This window comes from Typopeltis vanoorti, chromosome 13 (assembly GCF_054136105.1).
Source record: "Typopeltis vanoorti isolate ZY-2024b chromosome 13, IOZ_Tvanoo_1.0, whole genome shotgun sequence".
Classification (NCBI taxonomy): domain Eukaryota; kingdom Metazoa; phylum Arthropoda; class Arachnida; order Uropygi; family Thelyphonidae; genus Typopeltis; species Typopeltis vanoorti.
Window position 1 is genome coordinate 26,983,409 of NC_143561.1, and position 23,215 is coordinate 27,006,623.

Below are 23,215 nucleotides of genomic sequence, written 5' to 3' on the forward strand. Positions count from 1 at the left end.
ACTGTTTGCATATCTGACATAAATAGAGAAATATGACTGCTTAAAATGTTATTAAACCTTAAATCATTACATGCATCTACAAGTGATAAAAACAGGTGGTGGTAGTTGGAACATAATGTGCCATATGACAGAGTATGCCAGTACAGTCATACCCAGCAGTTACGTCACCTTCAGTTCCAGAGGGGTACCATAACTCGAAAATGTCTGCAAATCGAAGCGCTGTGTTGAAGTTTGAAGATAGTGCAGTTAATAAATGAAATTTAAAAAAAAGTTCATGTGGTGTTGCAATGCCATCTGTTGCTGGTCAGGTATAGCACTATGTCATATCTCAATGTATCTTCTACATCTGATGAGATTGGGTTGATGGTGGAGATAGATTTTCAGTAATGTTGATGGCTGGTATTTTTTGGAAGTGCCTGTCTAAGGCTGTATGTGAGCTTGATTGTCTTTTCCTTTCTCTGTAGATTTCTGTGTAATAGGCATAATCCCTTGCAATGTTAGCATTTACTTTTGAACTTCTTAAACCTCTAAGAAGTTCAAACTCAAGATTATGCTTTTACAAAAGAGCCAAGGATTTTCTAAGCCTTCAAAATCATCTAGCAACTATGGGTATAATTTTTTCCGGCCCCCTTTCAGCATAGAGATTTTATGTCATCTAAGATTGTAAAGCCCTTCCAGAATTTCGTGATGACTTCATGCCCAGTGCCTTCTTCAATGTCTATCACTGTAATAAACTTGCTGAAGGTTCTTCTGTAGTACAGCTTGAAGGCAGCTATGACACACTGATCCATGGGCAGCAGCAGCAGTGAGATCATATTGGGTGGTGGAATATCACTGGAATGTTAGGATGCAGATCATCCAATGTTTGAGGGAGGCCAGGAGTATTATCTGCAAGGAGTAAAATTTTGAAAGGGATGTTCTCCTTACAACAGCCTTTCACCTCTGGTACAAAGAAGCTGTCAAACCATTCTTCAAAAATTGCTGCAGTTTCCCATGCTTTCACATTAGATGCCAATGCACTGAAAGTCTAGTTTTAGCACAGTTTTTCAAAGCTGTTGGGGTTTTCCAAATGGTAAATTAACACAGGCTTTAGCTTTAAGGACCAGAAGCATTGGCACCCAACAGAAGGGTTAGCCTATTTTTAGCTAGTTTGAAGCCTGGCATGATTTTCTCCCATTTCACAATGAATGTTCTTGATGGCATCTTCTTCCAGTGCAACCCCATTTCATCTAAATTAAAAATCTGATCTTCTGCATAGCCACCATCATCAATGATCTTTGCTAAGTCCCATGGAAAATTTTCTGCAGTAACAGTATCTGCCTCTCCTTGCAATTTGATGTTATGTAGGTTTGACCTCTTCTTGAACCTATCAAACCATCCATGGCTTACTCCAAATTTCCCGTCTTTTGCTTCCTCACCTTTCTAAGCCTTCATGCCATTGAAAAGGCTTTGGGCTTTATTTTGAATAATGGCCTGATTTAAGGGAACATGGCAACTAGTTGGATCATCTATCCAAACCGTTGAGTTTCTCCATATTAGCATTAGCAACAACAACACGGTTATCTTCTTTCCTAATTAAACGTAGTATTGTTTACTAAACAATAATAATAATATATAACATAATACAATAATAATAGTAAACAATATTGTTTACTATTATTATTAAACTTAGTAGTGTACACTGGAGTAGCAAGTTTAACTTCAGCAAGATTTTTTTTGTTTTTGTTTTTAATTCCGGTGTTAACAATAGTGCAAGGGAAGCTTAGTCTTCAGCCTATCTCAGATTTCAATAAATCATTTTAATTTTTGAATTTAATGTAATAGCCTTTTGACTTTTATCTGCCATTATATTAAGTTTAATCACAACAAAAACAGTAGAATAAAAAGTTAAAAACAGTTTAATATTCACACAATCATACAGTGCAAAACAACAGCACAAGGATGTGTAACACATGCAGTATCTGACATCACACTGACAATAACAAGACAGTGACACCTTTGGCATGATGGCATCATGACGATAAAGAGCCATCAATCCGAAGCAAGTGATATAACTTGGGGATAAGTGGCAATTCAAAAATGTGAAGCACCGTAAGTCAGGGTATGTCTGTATACTGAGGTAAACTTTCTTCACTATACAGACATAAACAGTACGTATAAAAGTATATATATAAATATATATAAAATAAATACTCAGAATATATAAAATTTGAAATGCATTCTATTAGTTGCTAATAGTCCCCCCCCCCCACAATTTTACCTTGGTTAACTATAGCTCAACTTAATTATTTATAGCAGACATGCTGGAAATATTTTTAAACAGATGCATGAAAAAAAGCAGACAGTTTCATAAGGCTACAAATAATTTTATCACAGGTATTAAAAAAAAAAAAGGACTAACATATTTTATTAAAATAACAGTTAAAGCTCCTGTTATGATATTTTTATCTACTGATTATCATAGTGAAAATAAAATTCTATAAATAATACTATAAATTTATATGTGGATAACATTTTAAATTATTTCATTTTTATACAAAGTTCAAAGATTATATCCTATATATATATATATATATATACACATTATTGAAATTAGGATTTACTCGGGATGTATACATTTATAAAAATTAATTTAACTGACTAGAACCCGAGAAAGTATAACAAAAACCTTTAATAAATCACGACTAGTTTCATCGGTGCTCCGACTTCTTCAGGTGAGAAAGAAAAAACATAACACTTATAAAAATAACAAGGTAAAAAACATGGACTTTCCAGCTTAATAAAAAGAAGTAGAATAGTAACAGTCATATTTGAATAGGTGACTGCGTGCTACCGTTGGCATGAGTTGAAAGCGTGTGACAGCTAATTTTAGAGCACCAGTAATCCAGTACTGGCGCTCTAGAATTAGCTGTCGTCCCAAAGTTTTTAGATTTCAAAGAATCGATTCGCACTAAACATGCTCATAATATCTATTGCAAGGCTAAAACTTGATTTATTATATGAAAGAATCACAGATACCAAGTCCACATTAGCTTCTTTGTTCTGCAAAAGAGATTCTTTTGAAAATAACTTAAGTTCATCTTTAGATAACAGGTCCTGGATTGATATTAAAAACATGAGCTCTCTCCGTGTTTCTAGATCGCAACTCTCCAACAAATTAATTCTTATCATAAAATTCAACCAACTTAAACAGGAGCAAACTCGCCAACCCCATATCAATTCACAAGGTTTAAAAAATGTTGTGATTAACAAATCCTCTCACACACTTTCTCCTGCAGAACTTAGTGTGCTCTCAAAGGGCCTTAACTTCGTTCCTTCTCTGACCTCCATTCCTAAAGAATGCTTTCTTACAAAAGTTGAAAAGGCAGCTGCGCAGTTACCAAAATAAACTGCGAATCTACTTAGGATCGATGCCATCTTTACCATAAATAACAGTCATCGTCCTACAGATGATCTATCTCTGACAGAAAGGAAAGCAATACACCAACTTCGTAACAACAATGACATTATTATCTTACCTGCTGATAAAGGGAATGCAACTGTAATCTTAGAAAAAGCCGACTACCGTTCAAAGATTAACAACTTTTTAAGTTCTAATACCTATTCTATTCTAGAAAGTGATCCCACAAGAGAACTTCATAACCGTGCAAACAATCTTCTGAAATCAACTTCTGAACTTCCTAGACACACAAGACTATCTCTCCGCTCTCTCCATCCCCTGATTCCTCGGTTGTACGGCCCGACTAAGATCCATAAGGCTGACACTCGTTTAAGACCTATTGTGGAAGGTATTGACTCACCTACGTACAATCTGTCTAAATATCTTGCAGCTTCTTTAAAACATTTAGTTGGAAATTCCTCCTCCTTCATCAAAAACTCTGAAGATTTCATCTCAAAAATAAAAAATTTGAATCTTATAGACTCTGACAGAATGGTGAGTTTTGACATCGTGTCTCTGTTTACGAATGTACCTACAGATGAAGTTCTGACTCTTCTTAAGGACAAGGTTTCTAAAAAAAATGTTTGCTCTTCTAACTCACTGCATCAATTCTGGCTATTTCTGCTGTGAAGATAAACTATATAAACAAACTAGTGGGTTAGCTATGGGCAGCCCTCTATCCCCAGTCTTAGCTAACATTTTTCTAGAAGATTTTGAAGAGAAAGCTATTTCTTTAGCTACTTTAAAACCTAACTTGTGGTTATGCTACATTGATGACGTCTTCCTTATCTGGGAACATAGTTTAGAGGAACTGCAAAACTTCCTAAACCATTTAAATAATCAACATCAGAACATTAAATTCACATCAGAACTAGAGATTAATGGTGTTCTCCCCTTCTTAGATCTAAAGATCAGCAGATTACCTGACTGTCTTAAATTTTCAATTTTTCGAAAAACCACCCACACTGATAGATATTTACATGGCTCTTCTCATCTCCCTCCTCAGAAACTGGGCATCATCTCCACCCTTGCCCATCGAGCAAGGTCTCACTTCCACAGAAGAAGACCTTCAAACAGAGCTTAACTTCCTGAAAAACACCTTCTTAAATAATGGATATTCATCTCGTAACATCACTAAACGTTTGAGATCACGCCAACATCCTCAACATGAAGATGATTCCAACCCTATCACTCATATACAGTTACCATTTATCAGCTCTTTACCCCAAAACTATCTAGGATTTTGAAGAAATTCAACATAAAGACCGACTGTACTACTCTGCCAAAACTTTGTTCTTTTCTGAGTCAACCAAAACCAAAACACAGCCAACTGCATTTTCCTGGTGTTTATAAAGTTTTGTGTGACTGTGGTCGACCTTATTTTGGCCAGACAGATAAATCTGTTTCACTTCGTCTTGAGGAACATAGATGTGACATCTCCTATAGTAGGACACGAGTGAGCGCCCTTTCCAGTCATGTCCTCTTCTCGGCAAACTCTAACCTTGAAGAACGGCCACACCAAGCTGATTGGGAACTCACTACTAATTTATATATATGCAAGGATGAATTTGAAAGAAGAATTATTGAATCAAAAGAAATAGTTCTGGATCCTTCACACTCGAACAACAATCTAAGCTACAATTTGCCTGATTCCCATAGCGCAGTAATCCAGTACTGGCGCTCTAAAATTAGCTGTCGCACACATTCAACTCATGCCAACGGTAGCACGTGGTCACCTATTCAAATATGACTGTTACTATTCTACTTCTTTTTATTAAGCTGGAAAGTCCATGTTTTTTGCTTTGTTTTTTTATAAGTCTTATGTTTTTTCTTTCTCACCTGACGAAGTCGGAGCACTAATGAAACTAGTCGTGATTTATTAAAGGTTTTTGTTATATTTTCTTGGGTTCTAGTCAGTTAAATTAATTTTATAAATATATATAATTATAATATATTTAGTATATTAACATTATTAATTAGAGGTTCAGTATAATTGTTAATCGGCAACCTGACACACACACACAGGAATCCATCTATCTATATTATTCTTCATTGATGAAATTACTTCTTAAAAGTTTAATATTCACAAAGGCAAAATTCCTAAGGTAAAAGTTTAATTTCTATAATACATAAATAACTATTAATTACAGCTCAAAAGAACAAGCTCACAGCACGAATGGATGTTATATCCAAAATATAGGAATAATCCATTAAGCTTGTGTTGGAGTAATTACACTGCCAAGAGCCATCATCATTTTGTGGCATTGCTGCAGCCTCCTTTTATCTCCCAAACTTTCAAGAATCCTTGCAGCTTCAGCCAGCATTCCCTCTTTTTCTCCTGGACTCGACAGAATCTGCTCTGGTAGATGTGTGCAAGCAAGCATAAGTGTTTCAGCCTGTTCTCTTTCACAAGGATAGAATTCTTCATGCTGATTTCCTGTTAAGTAGCAAAATAAAGATGTTTCAATGTGGAATGATTGCATAGTATAATGTATGAGGTATGAACTATTTTACTGAAAAAGTATTCTAAAAGGAGAAAAAGTAAACATGCAAATTATAATTCCTCTATAAAATTCAGACAGGACATCATTATATATAAAACAGTTAAATATACAATGCCAATTCTCAACGGCCATTGAAATATCAATTTATAACAATAATATTGACAAGCAATTTAAATTAGAATGCGAGGAAAATGTTTTGCATAATTTTATAGTGATTCAATGAACAATGAAGAATAATCACTTGACCTGTACTCGTACTAATTTGTAGATGCACGTCTTCCATATCATCCCTGGAAACCCCTTACCGATAGCAGCAACCAATCATATATGTGTTGTCTTATTGGCCTTGATCTCACACCAGACTGCTTCAAATGAACAACTATCTTCCCACCTATCTATCCTTTTTTGGCTGCAATTCATCTGCTCATCAGTAGTACCATCTTATCTTCTCTATCTTCCCTGAAAATACTAAACCTTTCATATTCTATCCCAGTTACTACATCTGCTGTTAGCCAAGTCCCACTAATGCCTATAACTTTTGGCAAGGTTGCATTAACCAAATGCCAAAACCTCCTCCCTCTTGTTCCTGATACTTTTGGCATTAGTATATAGAAACTACATATGCGTTCCAGGTTATATTCTCATGATTTCTCAAGTAAAAAACTAATCCTAATCATTTCTGCTGGACTGAACCTATTCTCCAGTCATGTTATAGACTTTATAAAAATGAAAAAAAAAAAAAAAGTTAATGAAATGAAATGCTAATTTTATTATTATTATTGCACTACACCACCATGGAATCCAAGGACTTCCAATATTTCATTCTAGGTAGAGTGGCTTGCCTAGAAATGTAGGCTCCTAATCATTTCCACTTCCTTTGTGTGGTCTGCATATGTGCTACAGTCATATTGCTAAACCTGGATGGGTGAGCAGATAGCAGTTGCTGTCCAAGCTGTGGGTTCAAATCCAACCTTTAGCACATAAGTTTGAACATCTTCATGTGGCAGATAAATTTCACTGTCCAGTGTGAGACCACCATGCTTAGTGGAAGTCCAAATGGATTGAAGATGTGCTATACTGGGTTTCTAGAGCAAGGTTTCCAGATGATCTAATTCATAGCTGACCACAGTACTAAGTGTACTACAGATTTAACAACCTTTTGTGTATCGGGGATTTTCATTAAAAAGATGACTTTCTCTATAAGAAAGATAAAATGTTGGTAGAAAATTAAAATAAAATTATTGTTTAATTTAATTTTTCTGTGTTATGCTTCATCTCCATGATATGCACAATGAGTGATAACTAACTCTTTAGCATATATATAGTATAATAAACCCAAGGTAAAACCGTTCTACACACACACACACACACACACACACACACACACACACACACACACGTGCATATCTGTTCTTTAAATTTTTTTCAAGAAAATTTTCAGCTTCTTCTTTGTGTACACTCTCCATGTAGTTTTAATTGTAATAAATGGTTACAAAAATGACAGCTCTATTCCAATAATCTGGAATTCAACATTTGAATCAAGCCTCCTGAATTATGCAAATAAATGTCCTTTTCCCTCTCCAGTATTTGAGCATACCTGCTCAAATATCATTTCCATCAGCTGCTTTTCCACCAATTAAATTTTCTAATACCCCCCCGCCACACACACACACCAATACTGAAAACTGAGCATCTACTGAAAAAAACCTGGTTTTTGCAGCACTCAACTAGAATGAATTTTATGAACTTGAGTGGACTATCCAGATGTTATATACATTTTCTTAGAATTTTGTGAGCTATGTTGCAGAAGGAAGGACATTTTTGGATAGTCCATTCCTATCCAACCCTCCAACATCATCACATATCAAATAAGCTCAGTAATCAGCTTTTCCAAAGCTTTCAGACTTTGATTTGTTATTAATCTTCATTATCAAATGTCTATTGCATGACATGCAGAATAAAACAGTGAAGTCAAAAAATGGATTTTTGAAGTCTTAGGATTCACTAAACCTCAATAAATATTATTCTTCACTTGAATAATTAAAAACCACAAGTCTTTTGTTCTGAGGGGGGTTCTGTAATAACTTATCTGGGAAAGAGTGTGTCATCTTTGCTTGGAGAGTTGTGAATGAGTGGAATGTGTTGCCAGAGTCAGTCGTTAGTGCTTTATCTGTTAATGGGTTCAAGGAGGGGACATGATTGTGTGTATAGTTTGGGTCTTCCACGATGAGTCTTCAGACTCCATGGAGGTGCCCATACAATAATAATAATCTAGCTTCAAATCTCATCTCTGATGGGAAGAATTTTATTAGGCTTTTTTTTTTATGCAGGGCTGTGATATCAGTTTTAAAAATGAGAGCAACAGGAATTATGGCTGAGGCAGTAAAATGTTTGTTAATTTAATTATATGCAATCACTGACCAGTTTGTATGTTTTGCATAAGAGGGTGAAGAGGTAAAAACCTATGTTTTCAGGAAGGGGAGAAACTGCTGCCGCTTGAGATCAACTCATCCTCAGTCAAAAACTCCTTGTAAAAGGTTCTTTGTATTCTACAGGAGATTCTAACCAAAGAGCACATACAGCATTAACCTTTCAACTGCACAATGGAGATGCTCCAAGAGAGAAATGACATGCTTTTTCTTCATTTATCAAGAGGATAAATCCATGAAATTGGATTTATCCTCTTGCAAAAAACATAGATTACCCCTCTACACACACACACACACACACACACACAATACACATGCAAGTGATAATCCAGGGAAATTGGATTTATCCTCTTGCACAAAACATAGATTACCCCTCTACACACACACACACACACACACACACACACACACACACACACACACGCAATATACATGCAAGTGATAATCCAGGGTAGTAAAATAGGTCACTAGATTATAGTTAACAGTGCATGTGAAAAACCTAAGTAAGATGAAAAGGTTTTTTTTTTTTTTTTTTTTTTTTTTTTTTGGTATCTATGATAATTTTAATTATTATTATTGCACAAGATCTCCATGACATCTGCATGAGGTGTTGTGCAATAATAATGGAAGTTTTCAATATTTGGTCTTCGATTATATGCCTGAAAAGATGGCATCATTGGCAGCATCATATTAAAAATGAAGATATTAGGAAGGAACTTGACATTTGCATTCAAGAATGTGTGTGAGCAGGGCTAATCTAAGGTGGTATAAGTCATTTAAACAGAATAGGAGAAGGAAGGTTAGCAAAACATATTTGATACCAAGATGGCAGGCAAAAAAGTCCCAGGTCTAGGTGGATTGATTCAGTTCAGAAGTGCCTTAGAAGAACAAAATGTTAGACATGACAATATTGGAGTGCTGACAATAGGTAATTTGGAGGAAAATTGTTGACAGGAGATTAATAATAAGGTAAACTTAATTATATAGTGCTGTCATAATAGCCTGAACATTCCTTGAGGGTACATATTAGAAAATTGGATTTCACAATGATTAACCACAATCATTGTGAAATCCATCAGTGGCATGTGCTATATCATGGAATGCTAATATATCAAATAGATGCAACTGAATTCTAAAGAACTAAGACAGTAAATAAAGTAAACCTCTAACTTTCACAGGAAAAGTATTTTAATTTAGATATTCATTATTCAAAAAATTACACAGGAGCAAATTATTAGAAAAGAAAGTATTCTGCAGAAAAAGAGTAAAAATAATAGCTAAAAGTAAGAACTTCTTACCATGACATGTGGCTATTTTATCTTGAAGAATTAGTAGTCATGATAAAAAGTTTAGTGCATCATTGAATATATCAAGATATTTACTTTCATATAATGAAATCCAACTAGCAAGAATGTGAAAGAGAAGGTTTCAAAACGGTATCTGCTACAACATTTAATTTTATTGTAGCATGAAAGAAACTTTGATATAACAGATGGAACTCAGCAGATATCAGCATAATATGCCAGTGCCCTGTATTGCTTGAAAATCATCTTCTGGCAATTATAGCAGTACACAGTTCTGACATGTCCAAGTGCATCTTTGTTTGTAACAGCAGGCAATGCAAAAAGAAAAGGCTTGATACACATAGCATGATTGCTCATTAGTGCACCTGACACATTCACATAGGCCAGTCCCTTTAGAATTTAATTCCTCATGAAATGTTTCAAGATCTCCCAATGTTAAAATATACCTATTTATTTTTTATGCCACTTGTGAAATGCATCCTTACTAAGAAAGCAGAATAAGTCCAAAAATCTACCATTTCATCAGTTTGAATACTGTATATTCTCCAAGAAAGTTCATATGTAATAATGTTGAAGTATGATGCTGTTGTTTAGAATCATACCAAAGCAACACTTGAAATATGTTGTAATGGAGTAGTTGCAATATTGCAACATTCAAAATGTTTATTAAATGTTTATGGACTGAACTGTGTATAACCCTAGAAAATAATTCTATTATTTTAATGCTATAAATATACTGCTTAAACATATATATCAAACAAGAGTGGCAGACTGCCTTCACATGTTGTACAGTTAACTGCTTACACAGATTAGCAGAAATAAAGATTCCAAATAGTTAAAGATTTGTTCACTTCCTTACAATATCATTCTTAACAATAATTATGTCTCTGTATAAATCACTTCATTTCATGCACTTTTTTTCAAATACCAAATTATTTAAAAAATGCTTAATATTTTGAGTAATCAGATTCTATTTGTTTGAATCCAAAAATTTAGGAATCAAATATGGTATCTAATAAAATAAAAGTAACGTATTAATGAAACTAATACCTATCTCTTTTACTATTATTATCATCATCCGACCTCCATGGAGTCAGAGACTCATCGTGGGATGCACACACTATTGCACACAATGCTCATCCAACCAAGCCTTAAACTGATTCAATGTGTCTACATTCACAACATACTCAGGCACTTAATTAATATTACCGTATTTGCCGGCGTATAAGACGTACTTTTTTTTCTTTGAAAATAGGTCTGAAAAACAGGATGCATCTTATATGCCGATACTCAGTTTTTTATTACTTTCATTTTTGGAATTGTTCTGAGTTATGCGATTTCTTTCTTGCTTCCTTGTGATGTGTGATAGCATTCCAGTTATGTAGAGTTCAGTGGATGCACATGTGCTGTCATCCACTGATGACAGTGCATGCACATCATCGACGATCACAGCTGTGTTCCTGTTCGTTTAAACTTTCCAATTATTGTCGCGGTTGTTGTGAACAGTCATAAATTTCTGCCGTTAAATTTTCTCTAAATTTCTTGGCAAATTATAGCTGAAAAATTCGGCATTGCTACAATATTGCATACAAGCTACGTGTGATTGTGTATGCTAAAGAACATGGAAACAGGGCTGCAGAGGCATTTAGGGCCACCCCAGCTGAGAAAATGATAAGAACTTGGCAGAATCAGGAAGAGGATCTATAAAAAGCAACTCAGAGTAAACATAACCTATGAAGTAGAACTGCTAAATGGCCAGAACTTGAGGCAGAACTGAATATTCATCAAATGAAAGCGATAGCCACTAACAGAGGGATCGCCAACTTTAATGGATCAACATCATGGTGTTCAAGATTCATGAAGAGAAACCAGCTATGTATGTGGAATAAAACAAAAATATCACAAAAGATACCAGCTGAATATGAAGAAAAAAATTATTGAATTTCATCGATTCGTCATTAACACAAGGAAATGAGAAAATTTTGCAAATAGGAAACATGAACGAGGTTCTGCTGACTTTTGATGTGCCCTCAAACAAAATTGTTACTGTTAAAACTTCGGGGCACGAAAAAAACTCACTACACAGTTGTTTTATCCTGCTTTGCTGATGGGACAAAATTGTCGCCACTATTGATTTTTAAAAGGAAGACACTACCAAAGAAAAACTGCTTAAAGGAGTGTTTGTACATGTTCATGCAAAAGGCTGGAGGGGGAATGAAGTTATGGATAGATAAAATTTGGTCTAGGCACCCTGTTGAAGAAGCTTGCCCTGCTAGTATGGGATTAGTTTCATTCTCACAGAACAGAAGATGTTAAAAATAAACTCAAGGAAGAATTGAAAACTCAATTAGCTGTAATTCCAGGAGGTCTAACTAGTCAGCTTCAAACTTTAGATGTCTGTATTAATAAACCATTTAAGGGATTTATGAAGGAGAAGTGGAACAGCTGGATGCAGTCTTCAGATTTTGAGGTTACACCGTGAGGAAGATGTAAGAGGCCTAGCATTTTGCAAGTTTGTGAGTGGGTCAAAGCTTCATGGGATGCTGTAAAAACTGAGACAGGGCATTAGTAATGCACTGGATGGTACAGAGGTATTATATGTTAGATTAGGTATTTGTTGAAAGTAGATCTACTTATTACTTTATATTTGAAATACTGTAAATTCATTACAATATTCCGTGATAAAGTTTTTTCCTAAAAATGTGTACAAAAAAGGGGATGTGTCTTATAGGCCAGTGCGTCTTATACGCCGGCAAATACGGTAATTACTTTTATTATTAATTTTTCAATGAATAAGTTTTAACATACCTTTAGCACAAATTATAGATGGATAATTGCTGAGCCGCCTTCTTAAACTGTTATCCATTAGTAGTTGGGTCTTTAGTGGATTTGCTCCAGCCATAATACGAAATGTAGCCTCATAAAGATTAAGCTATAAAAAATGATATAAAATGAAAATTCAGTTTAAAATCAGAAATGTAATATAATCTTTTTTAAATAAAAGATGTTTTTGCATCAATTCTATCCCTCTTATTAAAAATACTTAATAGACATAAATATCTTAATTATATCAACTGCCTTAAAATAACAAAATTCCACTTTACATCTTTCTAGGCTAATTAATTTTTTCACAGCTATCACGGAAAATACAAATTATTTTAATGAATATACTACTAACATTTTGACAACTACAAATGTGAAATATAAAGTTATGTTAATTTATATATGTGATAATTTCTGAAACAGATTCCAAGTTTCTGCATGAGCATGAATTGTCTCTGATCTCTCTCTCTCTCTCACTGCTGAGGAAGCCTCTCCTTCCCAAATGGGAGAGGGGGGGGGGGAGAATCTACTTCTTCCATGGTGACCCAGTTCATCTTGGGAGAGCACATATATTGTATGCATGAATAGATGAAGGACATCACAAACATCTATGCCCAAGGCAAATTTTGAATCCACAACCTTTTGGCTGGAGAGTAGATATGCTAACCACTTGGCCAACCAAGTTGGCAGGGTTCTGCATACTAGATTAACTATGAAAAATTATTATTATTTTTTTTTTACTTTTATATATTTTTTAAACTATATTAAAAAAACACAGATGCACGCACACATAGAAGGTATCCCAAAAGTTACTATGTATTTTGGTGAAACTGTGATTTTCAAATGAATTTCATTATGACAAGTATATTTATTCTTTTTTAAATAAAATAAAAGTATTTGTAATATGTCAGAGATGTTTATTAATTTTTTAATATTTTATTTTCAGACCTATAATTCATGATAAATGTTCAAGAGTGCATTCTTGTTATAAACATCCTACATCAAAGGAATGAAGTGTTTTAAAATTATACAAAGCTTTTCAAGGAAATTTCATGGACTCAGACCCACAGACAATGCGATTAGAACACTGGTAAATAAGTTTAAAATAACTAGGTCTGTGCGTGATGTGAAGAGAAGTAGGTACCCAAGGACAGCACATGAAAGCACTGAATCAATTTGAGAAATGTATGAAGAGGACCCAACATTGTAACTTAGGGAGAGATCTCAAAGAATATCAAAGGCAGTTTACAGAATTTTGTGTTTGACATTGATGAAAATGCCCTACCACATCCACTTGTTGCATGACCTACATGAAGATTATCCACTTCAAGCAGCATTGTCTGTAGGAACAGGTCTATGAAATCTATTCAAAATGCTTGGTCTAATTTCACAACACTTCATTCCTTTGATGCAGTATGTCATAACAAATTTCACTCGCAAACATTTGCCATGAATTATGCATCTGAAAAGAAAACATAAGTATTTGTAATACTTATGTTTTACATGAAAAAGAATAAATATACTTGTCATAATGAAATTTATTTGAAAATCACACTGTTTCATCAAAATATGCAGTGACTTTAGGGACTATATAACCTGCATGTTATGGAGATTTTGGAATCATGGTTTAAATAAGGAAGCTGTTCTTAATGTTGCAGTACATGAAAATTATACTGCCAGAAAAGATGGAATGGGAAAAAGGTGGGGGGAGTGGTGCTATTTTTATTGGGAAAGATTTAAATTATGAAACTGATGATTCCTATGAGGGAGAAATCTGAGATAGGTGTAGTATTTGATAAGCATGGAGACTGCAGTTGAAAGTTAGTGTGTTACTGGAATGGATAAAGTAGTAATGATACTATTGGCTGGTTATTTAATGAGATAGGAAAAGCAAATTATTATTACTGGAATACTTTACTATGAGATATAACTGACTAGAAGAATGAAGCAGCCAGGGGCGAATGCTGGTCTTGAAATTCACGCTTGCTCTTGTTATCATTCAGGGAGTCAGAGGTGCAATTGAAATCTGATTATCGGAATAATGAATTACAGGTAACCCTCGTATACCGCAGATGTTACGTTCCATAGAAATGCCACATTATATAAATCGCATTATGCAAGACTCAGATCACATACAAAAAGTAGGGTTATGTTCCAAAATCATTTTTTTTTTTAAAAAAAATTATATAAACAACGGCATATCCAACAAAAATATATTTTTATTTAATTCAGGTAATTCATGTAAGTTAAGAAAACATATAAACTATGACGCAAATATATAGTATAAAATATATTGAACAAAAACATAACCCGCAAATTGACAAGGCCATCATAATAGACGGAGAAGACAATGAAATCATGCTTAGAATATTTTCAATCGAGAACTCAATCAACGTCCAGCGACCCTACATAATCTCCGAGTGTTGGAAGCTTCACAACATAAAAATTAGCTCACAACTCCGACCAATAGGCGATAACACAAACCAAACACTTCAAAGGCAGAAACACCAAGCTGACGCAACATAGCATCAACTTCCTCCATGAGTTCAGACAACGGCTCACCCCCATCAATCCTCTCCCTGGCCCCTTTTCCCATATACCCTTCCTCTAAAAAACAGTTGCTATTTTCAGTCCTGTTTTCATCTTTTTCCCACCCTAAAAAAGTGTTCTGCCCACCCTTAAAAATAATATATGTATATATTATACAAAAAAAACAGGTTTTTTTCAAATTAATTCTCCCACATTGCCTAAGCCCCCCCCAATCCCCCTTTCAACACCATAACAGCAGAAGTATGCACACAGCAGAAAGAAGACAGGCAACAATATCCAAGAAAAGGTATATGCGAATTTTCTTCTATTATGCTACATATATTCGTCTCTAAAATACATCTGCTATGCCCGAATTCTTGAGTAAAAAGCCAATCACATTAAAACAGGGGCACTCCTAAACAAAAGCAGGCAAAATAGCCATAAAAATAACAGTTTTTAAGAGGAGTAACATAGGTGTTTTCCCAGAAATAATAGTTATATCTACAATATAATGGTTATTCCTATTTATGAAGTCTTTATATCTGTGTAAATTCTCTAGGCAATTTGTTTTTGAAGCTGAAAAACAAGAATTTCTGGCTGACTCACTTTCAGTTGACAAATATAAAGGTTCTTTGCATCTTAGATGGGATGATTCAAACCAAGGTTTTCCACTCAAAGGGTAACATCATTACCAACTGAGCTACAGAGGCTATGAAGAAATTGTTAATATCTTAAATCATTTGGAAGCGATAAGATGGAACATAGGGATATCTCCTGTGTTGGTGATCAGATGTATGTCAAGGTTAATTAATTCACTTTTAATCATGAACAAATACAACTGGGTGAAAACAGTATCTTTGTATTGAAAAGTTTGCAAAGTTATTCCAATTTCAATAGGATGGCTCATATAAAATGAAAAATTATCAACCCATCAGTCTTGTTAATTGTTACAAAGTGAAGAAAACATTTATTAGGAATCATATCCAGGACACTGTCAATCAATAAGTGACTCAGCAGAACATGCACATTATTTTGTTATGACAACTTGCTTATGTTTTTATGAATAGTTCATGAGAGCAAGAGATCATAGCAATGATATGATCTAGAGCTTGAAAAATTTTGTGCTGACTCACTAGTCAGGTGAGTCAGCACTTGACTGGTCAGGTGTTGGTCTTCGTGTATTCTACTACTATCACCTAATATGTCATAATCATGTGTTTAATCTCAGATCCAGCCAATTTATAAGCTTTTTGTCAATGCTATGGCTAATTTTTACCCTGTGTTGATTTAACTACCAGTGTTGAAGCAAACATGTTAACTACATATATACTGGTGTGTTTATCAGTCTGTGAAGAAAAAAATTCATGCATTAAAATGATACAAGACCGTTTATTATTCTTTTTGTTTTATTAGTAATACTAGTTATGTTTTCACTTCTAATCCATATGTGCTGAATTATTTTTTGGAAAAAATAAATTTCCTTCTCTGCCATTATGAACAAACATGGAAAATATAGCATCAGAAAAACTCTCAATAAAATAAAACCCCTAGGTCTACGCATGTAACTATATTAATGCGTTCCTGAATTCTAATTGGTTCCGAAACATCATTGCAAGGAATGCCAGTGATGTGATATGACATAACTCTGAAAACAATCACAAAACATTTAGGTTAGGATCGATATAAAGACAACTTTTGCAGAAATAAATACTTCTTTCCCAGCTTTCAAGTTTTAATTATTATTACTACAATGGTATCTCCATGGAGTCAGAAGACTCATTGCGGGAGACCCACACTAACCTTTATACACACAATAACTATCATTCCGCTCTTTAAACTCGGTCACTGTCAGAGTGTTCATAACTAATACTGGCAATCTATTCCAATCATTCACTCACCAAGCGAAAAATCTAATCTGTACATCCTTACTAACTACATTTTTACACAACTTCCAGGGGTGACCTCTAGTTCTCTTTCTATTCGTCATGTATTGAAAAATTTCCTTTGTTTTGATCTTATAAAATTCCTTTATAACTTATAAGTTTCTATCATGTCCCTTCTTCTCTGCCTATCAAGCAAACTTTGCAACCCACACACCTTCAACCTATACTCATAGGGAGCATTCCACAGATCTGTCACTCATCTTTGGATCCTCTCCAACACCTCCTGATCCTCTAGAAACCCAGTTGACCAAATCTGTGTCAAGATGGGAAAAAATCATAGCCTTATAAAGATGGACATAACTCATTTATCTTTACTAGTTAGTTTGTTTTTCAATGTCCAAATAATCCTTTGAGCTAATTTGCAAACTTTTGCAATATGCCTGCTGAACTTCAACTTCCTGTCCAACATTACCCCCAAGTTTCTAACTTCATCAATTTCCTGCAATCCAGTGTCGTCAATGTGATACAGAGCATGTAATCTTTTCGACCTGAAGTACAATGCCTTACATTTTGCAACTTTAAATTCACAGCCATTGTCCTTTACCCACACTGATTATTCATTTAAATTATCCGGTAGGTTATTTACATTACCTTTATCAACTATTGCCCTACCTAGTTTTGTATCATCAGCAAACAACTGAATATTCCCCTCCTAAATCTTTCCCTATATCATTAATATACAAATTAAAAAGTAGTGGCCCTAGTACAGAACCCTGAGGTACTCCACTAGTTGCCATCATTCTCCTAGATTTCACTCCACAATATACTATTCTCTGATATCTGTCTGTCAGCCACCCCCCCCCACCCCTCCATCCATGCCACAAGCTTCATATCCATTCTCATTTGCTCCAACTTTTGTAATAGTTTTCCAGGTGGTATTCTGTCAAATGCCTTTGCAAAGTCCATCAATATTATAGTGTAGCCATTTCCCCTTATCTAATTCTGCTGTCACTCTATTATAATTTACCAAGGCATGCTACCAAACATTTTATTCCCATCCGCCCATTGCTGGATTTTGTCTTTAATCGACTTTTCCAATATTTCATTTACCATTGTTGAGATATTAACTGGTCTGTAATTTGCTACTTCTAGCTTGGAGGCACCTTTATGTAATGGAACTATCTTAACCTCTTTCCATTTCTTGGAACCTTGACAGAACTGAGACTTATTAGACTAAACAATTTTATTAGTGTTGAAAGTTTATTTTTCACTTGGTTAGAATATAATAAATTTAGTTTAATCCTTTATCCAAGTGTGAGCAAATAAAGTTTGTGCCTGAAAGTATCTTCAGGACTGGGGTAAGGTAGGTAGAGATGACCTTGCTAATGCTTCTGGCTGGTATCTCCACTTGGGCCTGGCTCCCACTGAAGAGACCTCAATAAAAGTCGAAACTAGTCTGGATAGTGGCTCTTCCCTTAATGCATAACATTAGACATATCTGCAAGGAGATGTGTTTTGCATTATAGGAGATACTGAGATAGGAGTGATGTTAGCTTGCTCCACCTTTGCAAGGAGTTACCCTGGTGTTGTACCACCTTACCCCAGTCCTGAAGATACTTTCAAGCACAAACTTTGTTTACTCACACTTGGATAAAGGATTAAACTAAATTTATTATAATTTCATTAGTGGCAATGCCAATTCTCTTGCACATTCACATAGCACACAGGTCAACATGCCATCCAGTCCTATTGCTATATTCACAATGATATTTTTCGGTATGCTGAGCACCTCCTGTACATCTACCTCAATTCGGACATCAGCAACTGCAAAAATCTCTACCTGGATGATTCATTCTTCGTCCTAGGTGCTATATAATGAAAATGCTCTTTTGGATTTACATTGGCTTGCTTAGCTAATTTTCTCTCGTAATTAGATTTGGCCTTTCTTACCATACTAGTTGTCCTTCTTGCTTGCACTTTGTACTGCTCCTGAGTATGCTGATCACTTTTTTCTTTGTATTCCCTCCACAATGTTTTCCTTTTTTTTTTTGCAGCTCTTGCTTTTTATCCCTATCCATTATTAATGGTCAAATTCTGCATATTCCATCACTGGGTAAAAAAATACAATAATTGCTGCTGTCTACTATATATAGGTTGCTCTGTCACATATCTTGAAGTGACCAATTAATTGGTCACTTCAAGATATGACTGAGCATCATATGTGCACATGCTCATTGTATCTTCTCATCTCATTAGCCATAATCCATTATGACAAAGTAAGCGATAATCAACAAAACAGGCATTTGTAATAACCAACATTCCCTAAAAGATGCTACACATAAGATAAACATGCAAAATACTATTTACAATATGAAACAGATTCTTGTAGATAAGTTTATATGTTGGTTATACATAGCTTTTCATTTTTCAGGAAATGACAACATATACTAGAATATTAATTAAAAACTTTAATCAATATTTTTCTATATTTCGTCAATGTTACATTGCCATCTTCAGGGATCACAAAACTCACACTAAGCAAATGAGACTGAAGAAAGGCAAATGAAGTCAATCTTACAGTCCTAAATGTGCCCCCTAGCAGGCTAAATTGGGTTGCCTTGGTTGTTGGGCTGACGATCTTAGAATGTGAGCTTCCCAAATTTAGGGCAGTCTCATGCACCCAAATCTGTTGAGGTTTTGGGAAATCTTTCAGAGCTGAGGCTGATTCAAGGAACAATCTTTTGTACTTGTACTTGTACTTGCTGCGGTAATAAAGTGGCTTTCTTCCAGCATATTCTGTGGTGGGTGTCCAATGCATGGTCAGCAAGACCTGAGTGGCTGTATTGGTGGAACTGGATGTAGTCCCTGTGTTTGTATATCCTGATATTGGCTGTCTTGCCTGTTTGACCGTAGTAGGACAGTTTACAGCAAGGGACGTGGTATACTCCAGGTAGGTCTAGGGGAAGTGGATGGTCTTTGGTGAAGCAGATAAGAGATGCCAATTTCTTATGTGGTTTGTAATTAGTTGTGAGGTCATATTTTCTTAGGATTTTTGTTAGTTTTTTTTGGATGTACCCCGGATATATGGAATGGTGATAGATTTAGAGTAATCTTCGTTATGAAGGGGGGGGGGGGGATTGGGGTTTACTGGTTTTAATATTTTTTGTATTTTTGGGGAGTTGTAGCCATTGGCTAAGAATGTGTTAAAGATATGGTTAGATTCAGTAGTTAGGGCATTGTTATCTGAACTGATTAATTTTGCCCTCTTATATAGGGATTTTATAATCCCATATTGCTGGGAGGGGGGGGGGGGGGATGGCTGCTAGTGAATATATCTGCCTGTATGTGTAGGTTTTTCTGTAAATAGAGAAAGCCAGGGATCCATCAGGCTGGCTGTTTGGTTACGCTATGTGGATGATGTGTTTGCTATTTGACCGGATGATGGCCTGGATACACTCCACAATTTCTCAACACACTCAAACAAACAACAACCTGGGATCCAGTTTACCTTGGAAAAGGAAAACAACAGTCTCCCTTTCCTAGATGCTCTAATTATGCACCAGCCTGATGGATCCCTGGCTTTCTCTGTTTACAGAAAACCTATGCATACAGGTAGATACATTCACCAGCAGTCACCCTCACTCCGAACAATATGGGATTATAAAATCCCTATATAAGAGGGCAAAATTAATCAGTTCAGATAACAATGCCCTAACTACTGAATCTAACCATATCTTTAACACATTCTTAGCCAATGGCTACAACCCTCCAAAAATACAAAAAATATTAAAACCAGTAAACCCCAATCCCCCTTCATAACGAAGATTACTCTAAATCTATCACCATTCCATATATCCGGGGTACATCCAAAAAAAACTAACAAAAATCCTAAGAAAATATGACCTCACAATTAATTACAAACAACATAAGAAATTGGCATCTCTTATCCACTCCACCAAAGTCACTTCCCCTAGACCTACCTGGAGTATACAGGTCCCTTGCAGTTGCAAACTGTCCTACTATGGCCAAACAGGCAAGATATTCAAACACGACTATATCTGGTTCCATCAATACAGCCACTCAGGTCTTGCTGACCATGCACTGGACACTACACCCTCCACCACAGAATACGCTGGAAGAAGGCCACTTCATTACACTGCAGCAAGTACAAGTACGAAAGATTGCTCTTTCAATCAGCCTCAGCTCTGAAAAACTTCCCAAACCTTAACAAATTTGGTTGCATAAGACTGTCCCAAATTTGGGAAGCTTACATTCTAAGATCGTCGGCCCATCAGCCAAGACAACTCAATTTAGCCTGCTAGGGGGCACCTTTAGGACTCTAGGACCGACTTCATTTGCCTTTCTTCAGTCTTATTTGCTTAGTGTGAGTGCCTGCATGCACATATCATTGTTTTGTGATCCCTGAAGATGGCAATGTAATATTGTTATCGCCTATATTGCTAAAATATAGGAAGGTATTGATTAAAGTTTTTAATTAATATTCTAGTATACGTTTTCATTTCCTGAAAAATTAAAAATCAACATGAAACAAAATTGGTATTACATAAATAAAATTGACTAACGTCCAGTTGTTTTTACTTAGATTCTCTCAAAAGTCACAGACAAGGTCATTTTCAGCCCTTCTTCACCACCTGGAGGCCCAGCTGATTGGTGACCAGTAAGTAATATAGATTTCACTACCCTTGATCCACAACTAACCTTTTAGCAATCATCACCAACCTATGGACACAATCCAAGAAAAGGTATGGAAAAACTTATGGTTATTTTTGATGTAGGACATTCAATCAAGTCTGGCACAGAAGCTTATTCAGAGAACTACTATTTTTATGATTTACCTCTCAAAAGGCAGAGGTTCGGAGTGTTAGAGTTGATGGTTTCCTCTCTTCAGATTCCTCAAGAATACCAGGATACCTAGGGCTCTGTACTTTTACCCACCCTCTTCATCCTGCACAAAAAATTATTTTCTCTCACTGAAGTCAAACCTTATCTTTTATGATAATCCCAAACAGGAGAGGTTGAGTAACCTATAGTATGTTAGTACCATGGATGGGTGATAAGGAACTTTTTTATATTTAGTTTGAAGAACTGTGGAGTGTACTCTGTGGGAAACACACAAGATGTAAGACTGTACCAGAGGGCAGCAATGCAGGGGTTAAATGAGAAGGAGGAGAAATTTGTTCTGTGAGTTTGGAGTTGTACTGTGAATGGATATGGAGTAGTTACAGCATTCACTGTTTGAGCAGATTTGGGATTTGTAGAGGATTAAAACCTGTTCAGAGTTTGAGTAGCACCTTGAGCAAAAGAAATCCTAATTTTTTCTGCCAAGGAAGCAATAGTTATATGTTTATGCCAACAGAGGTTTGATGATAGTGTAATGCCAACAAGAGAGACCGCATCTTGTATACAGATTTGTGTGTTGTCAAAAAGTAAAGCTGTAAGAAAATGGTTCTTTTTTGAAGAGTTTGTCTGAACTCCATTGAAGAAGGAGAAGTGTAGTGTGCTGTCACAATTTAGTTGCCTCCTCTCTCAGGAGGAGCTAAGCACTTTTTCTTCATGTTCCCATGAAAAAATTTGCAAGCAGTGAGAGAGGAGAGCTAAGTGTCACTCCCTTGTAGAAGTAACTACAAGTTACAGTAGTGACACTTAGAAGTAACAAAATATCCTAGTTGTACCACAAAACAAAAGCATGCAATAAAATCAAGAGTGAATGACTTTTTAAAATAAAGTTAATACTTCTTTACACACGGAAGTAGGTTATTTTTATTTTTTGCTACCTTTGACTGTACCATGTCCTCTAGGCACTTGAGCATGGTTGGTGGCTGTTTTTATTTATTTATTTAAATGTAGAATTACAGTCTCCCAGATAATTTGGAAGTTTTTTTTACATGTTTCAGTTAGGAGAGTATTCTGTAAAGCAGGTGCAGATTCCCATAATAATCTGCAAAGGGTAACAGTTTATCTCCATCTATCAGCCTGTAGAGCATTGAGTACCGGGTTATTATATCAAAATATTAAGCAGACGATTAAAAAATTCAATTAATTCTGTGTTTAAATCAACAAAAACAAAAGACTGTGCTCACAGGATGCAGTCAAAATATATGAATGGTTATATGTATAGAAAGGCTTAGATAATGTTGATTATTCATAATTGCTTCCCAGTATAAACAACACCAAGAGGAAAAAAGAAATTAATTTCCTGAACTTACCAATGTTTCACTGGTTTTCTACCCAGCATTTTTAGAGTAGAATCATAATTGTGACAAGCACATAGGCAATAAACTAA

General features: G+C 35.3%; 1 protein-coding gene across 1 annotated transcript in view; it reads right to left on the minus strand.

Moving 5' to 3' along the window:
* Positions 1-1,877: 1,877 nt before the first annotated feature.
* The window catches only part of SREBP (Sterol regulatory element binding protein), a 155,594-nt gene continuing 134,256 nt past the window's right edge, over positions 1,878-23,215 (minus strand). Inside the window, exons 14-15 of the mRNA XM_090403191.1 lie at positions 12,485-12,608; positions 1,878-5,876 (exon numbers count right to left, since the gene is read on the minus strand). Coding sequence (XP_090259317.1) covers positions 5,650-5,876; positions 12,485-12,608 — 351 coding nt within the window. The 3' untranslated portion in view covers positions 1,878-5,649. The remainder of the gene's footprint in view (positions 5,877-12,484; positions 12,609-23,215) is intronic.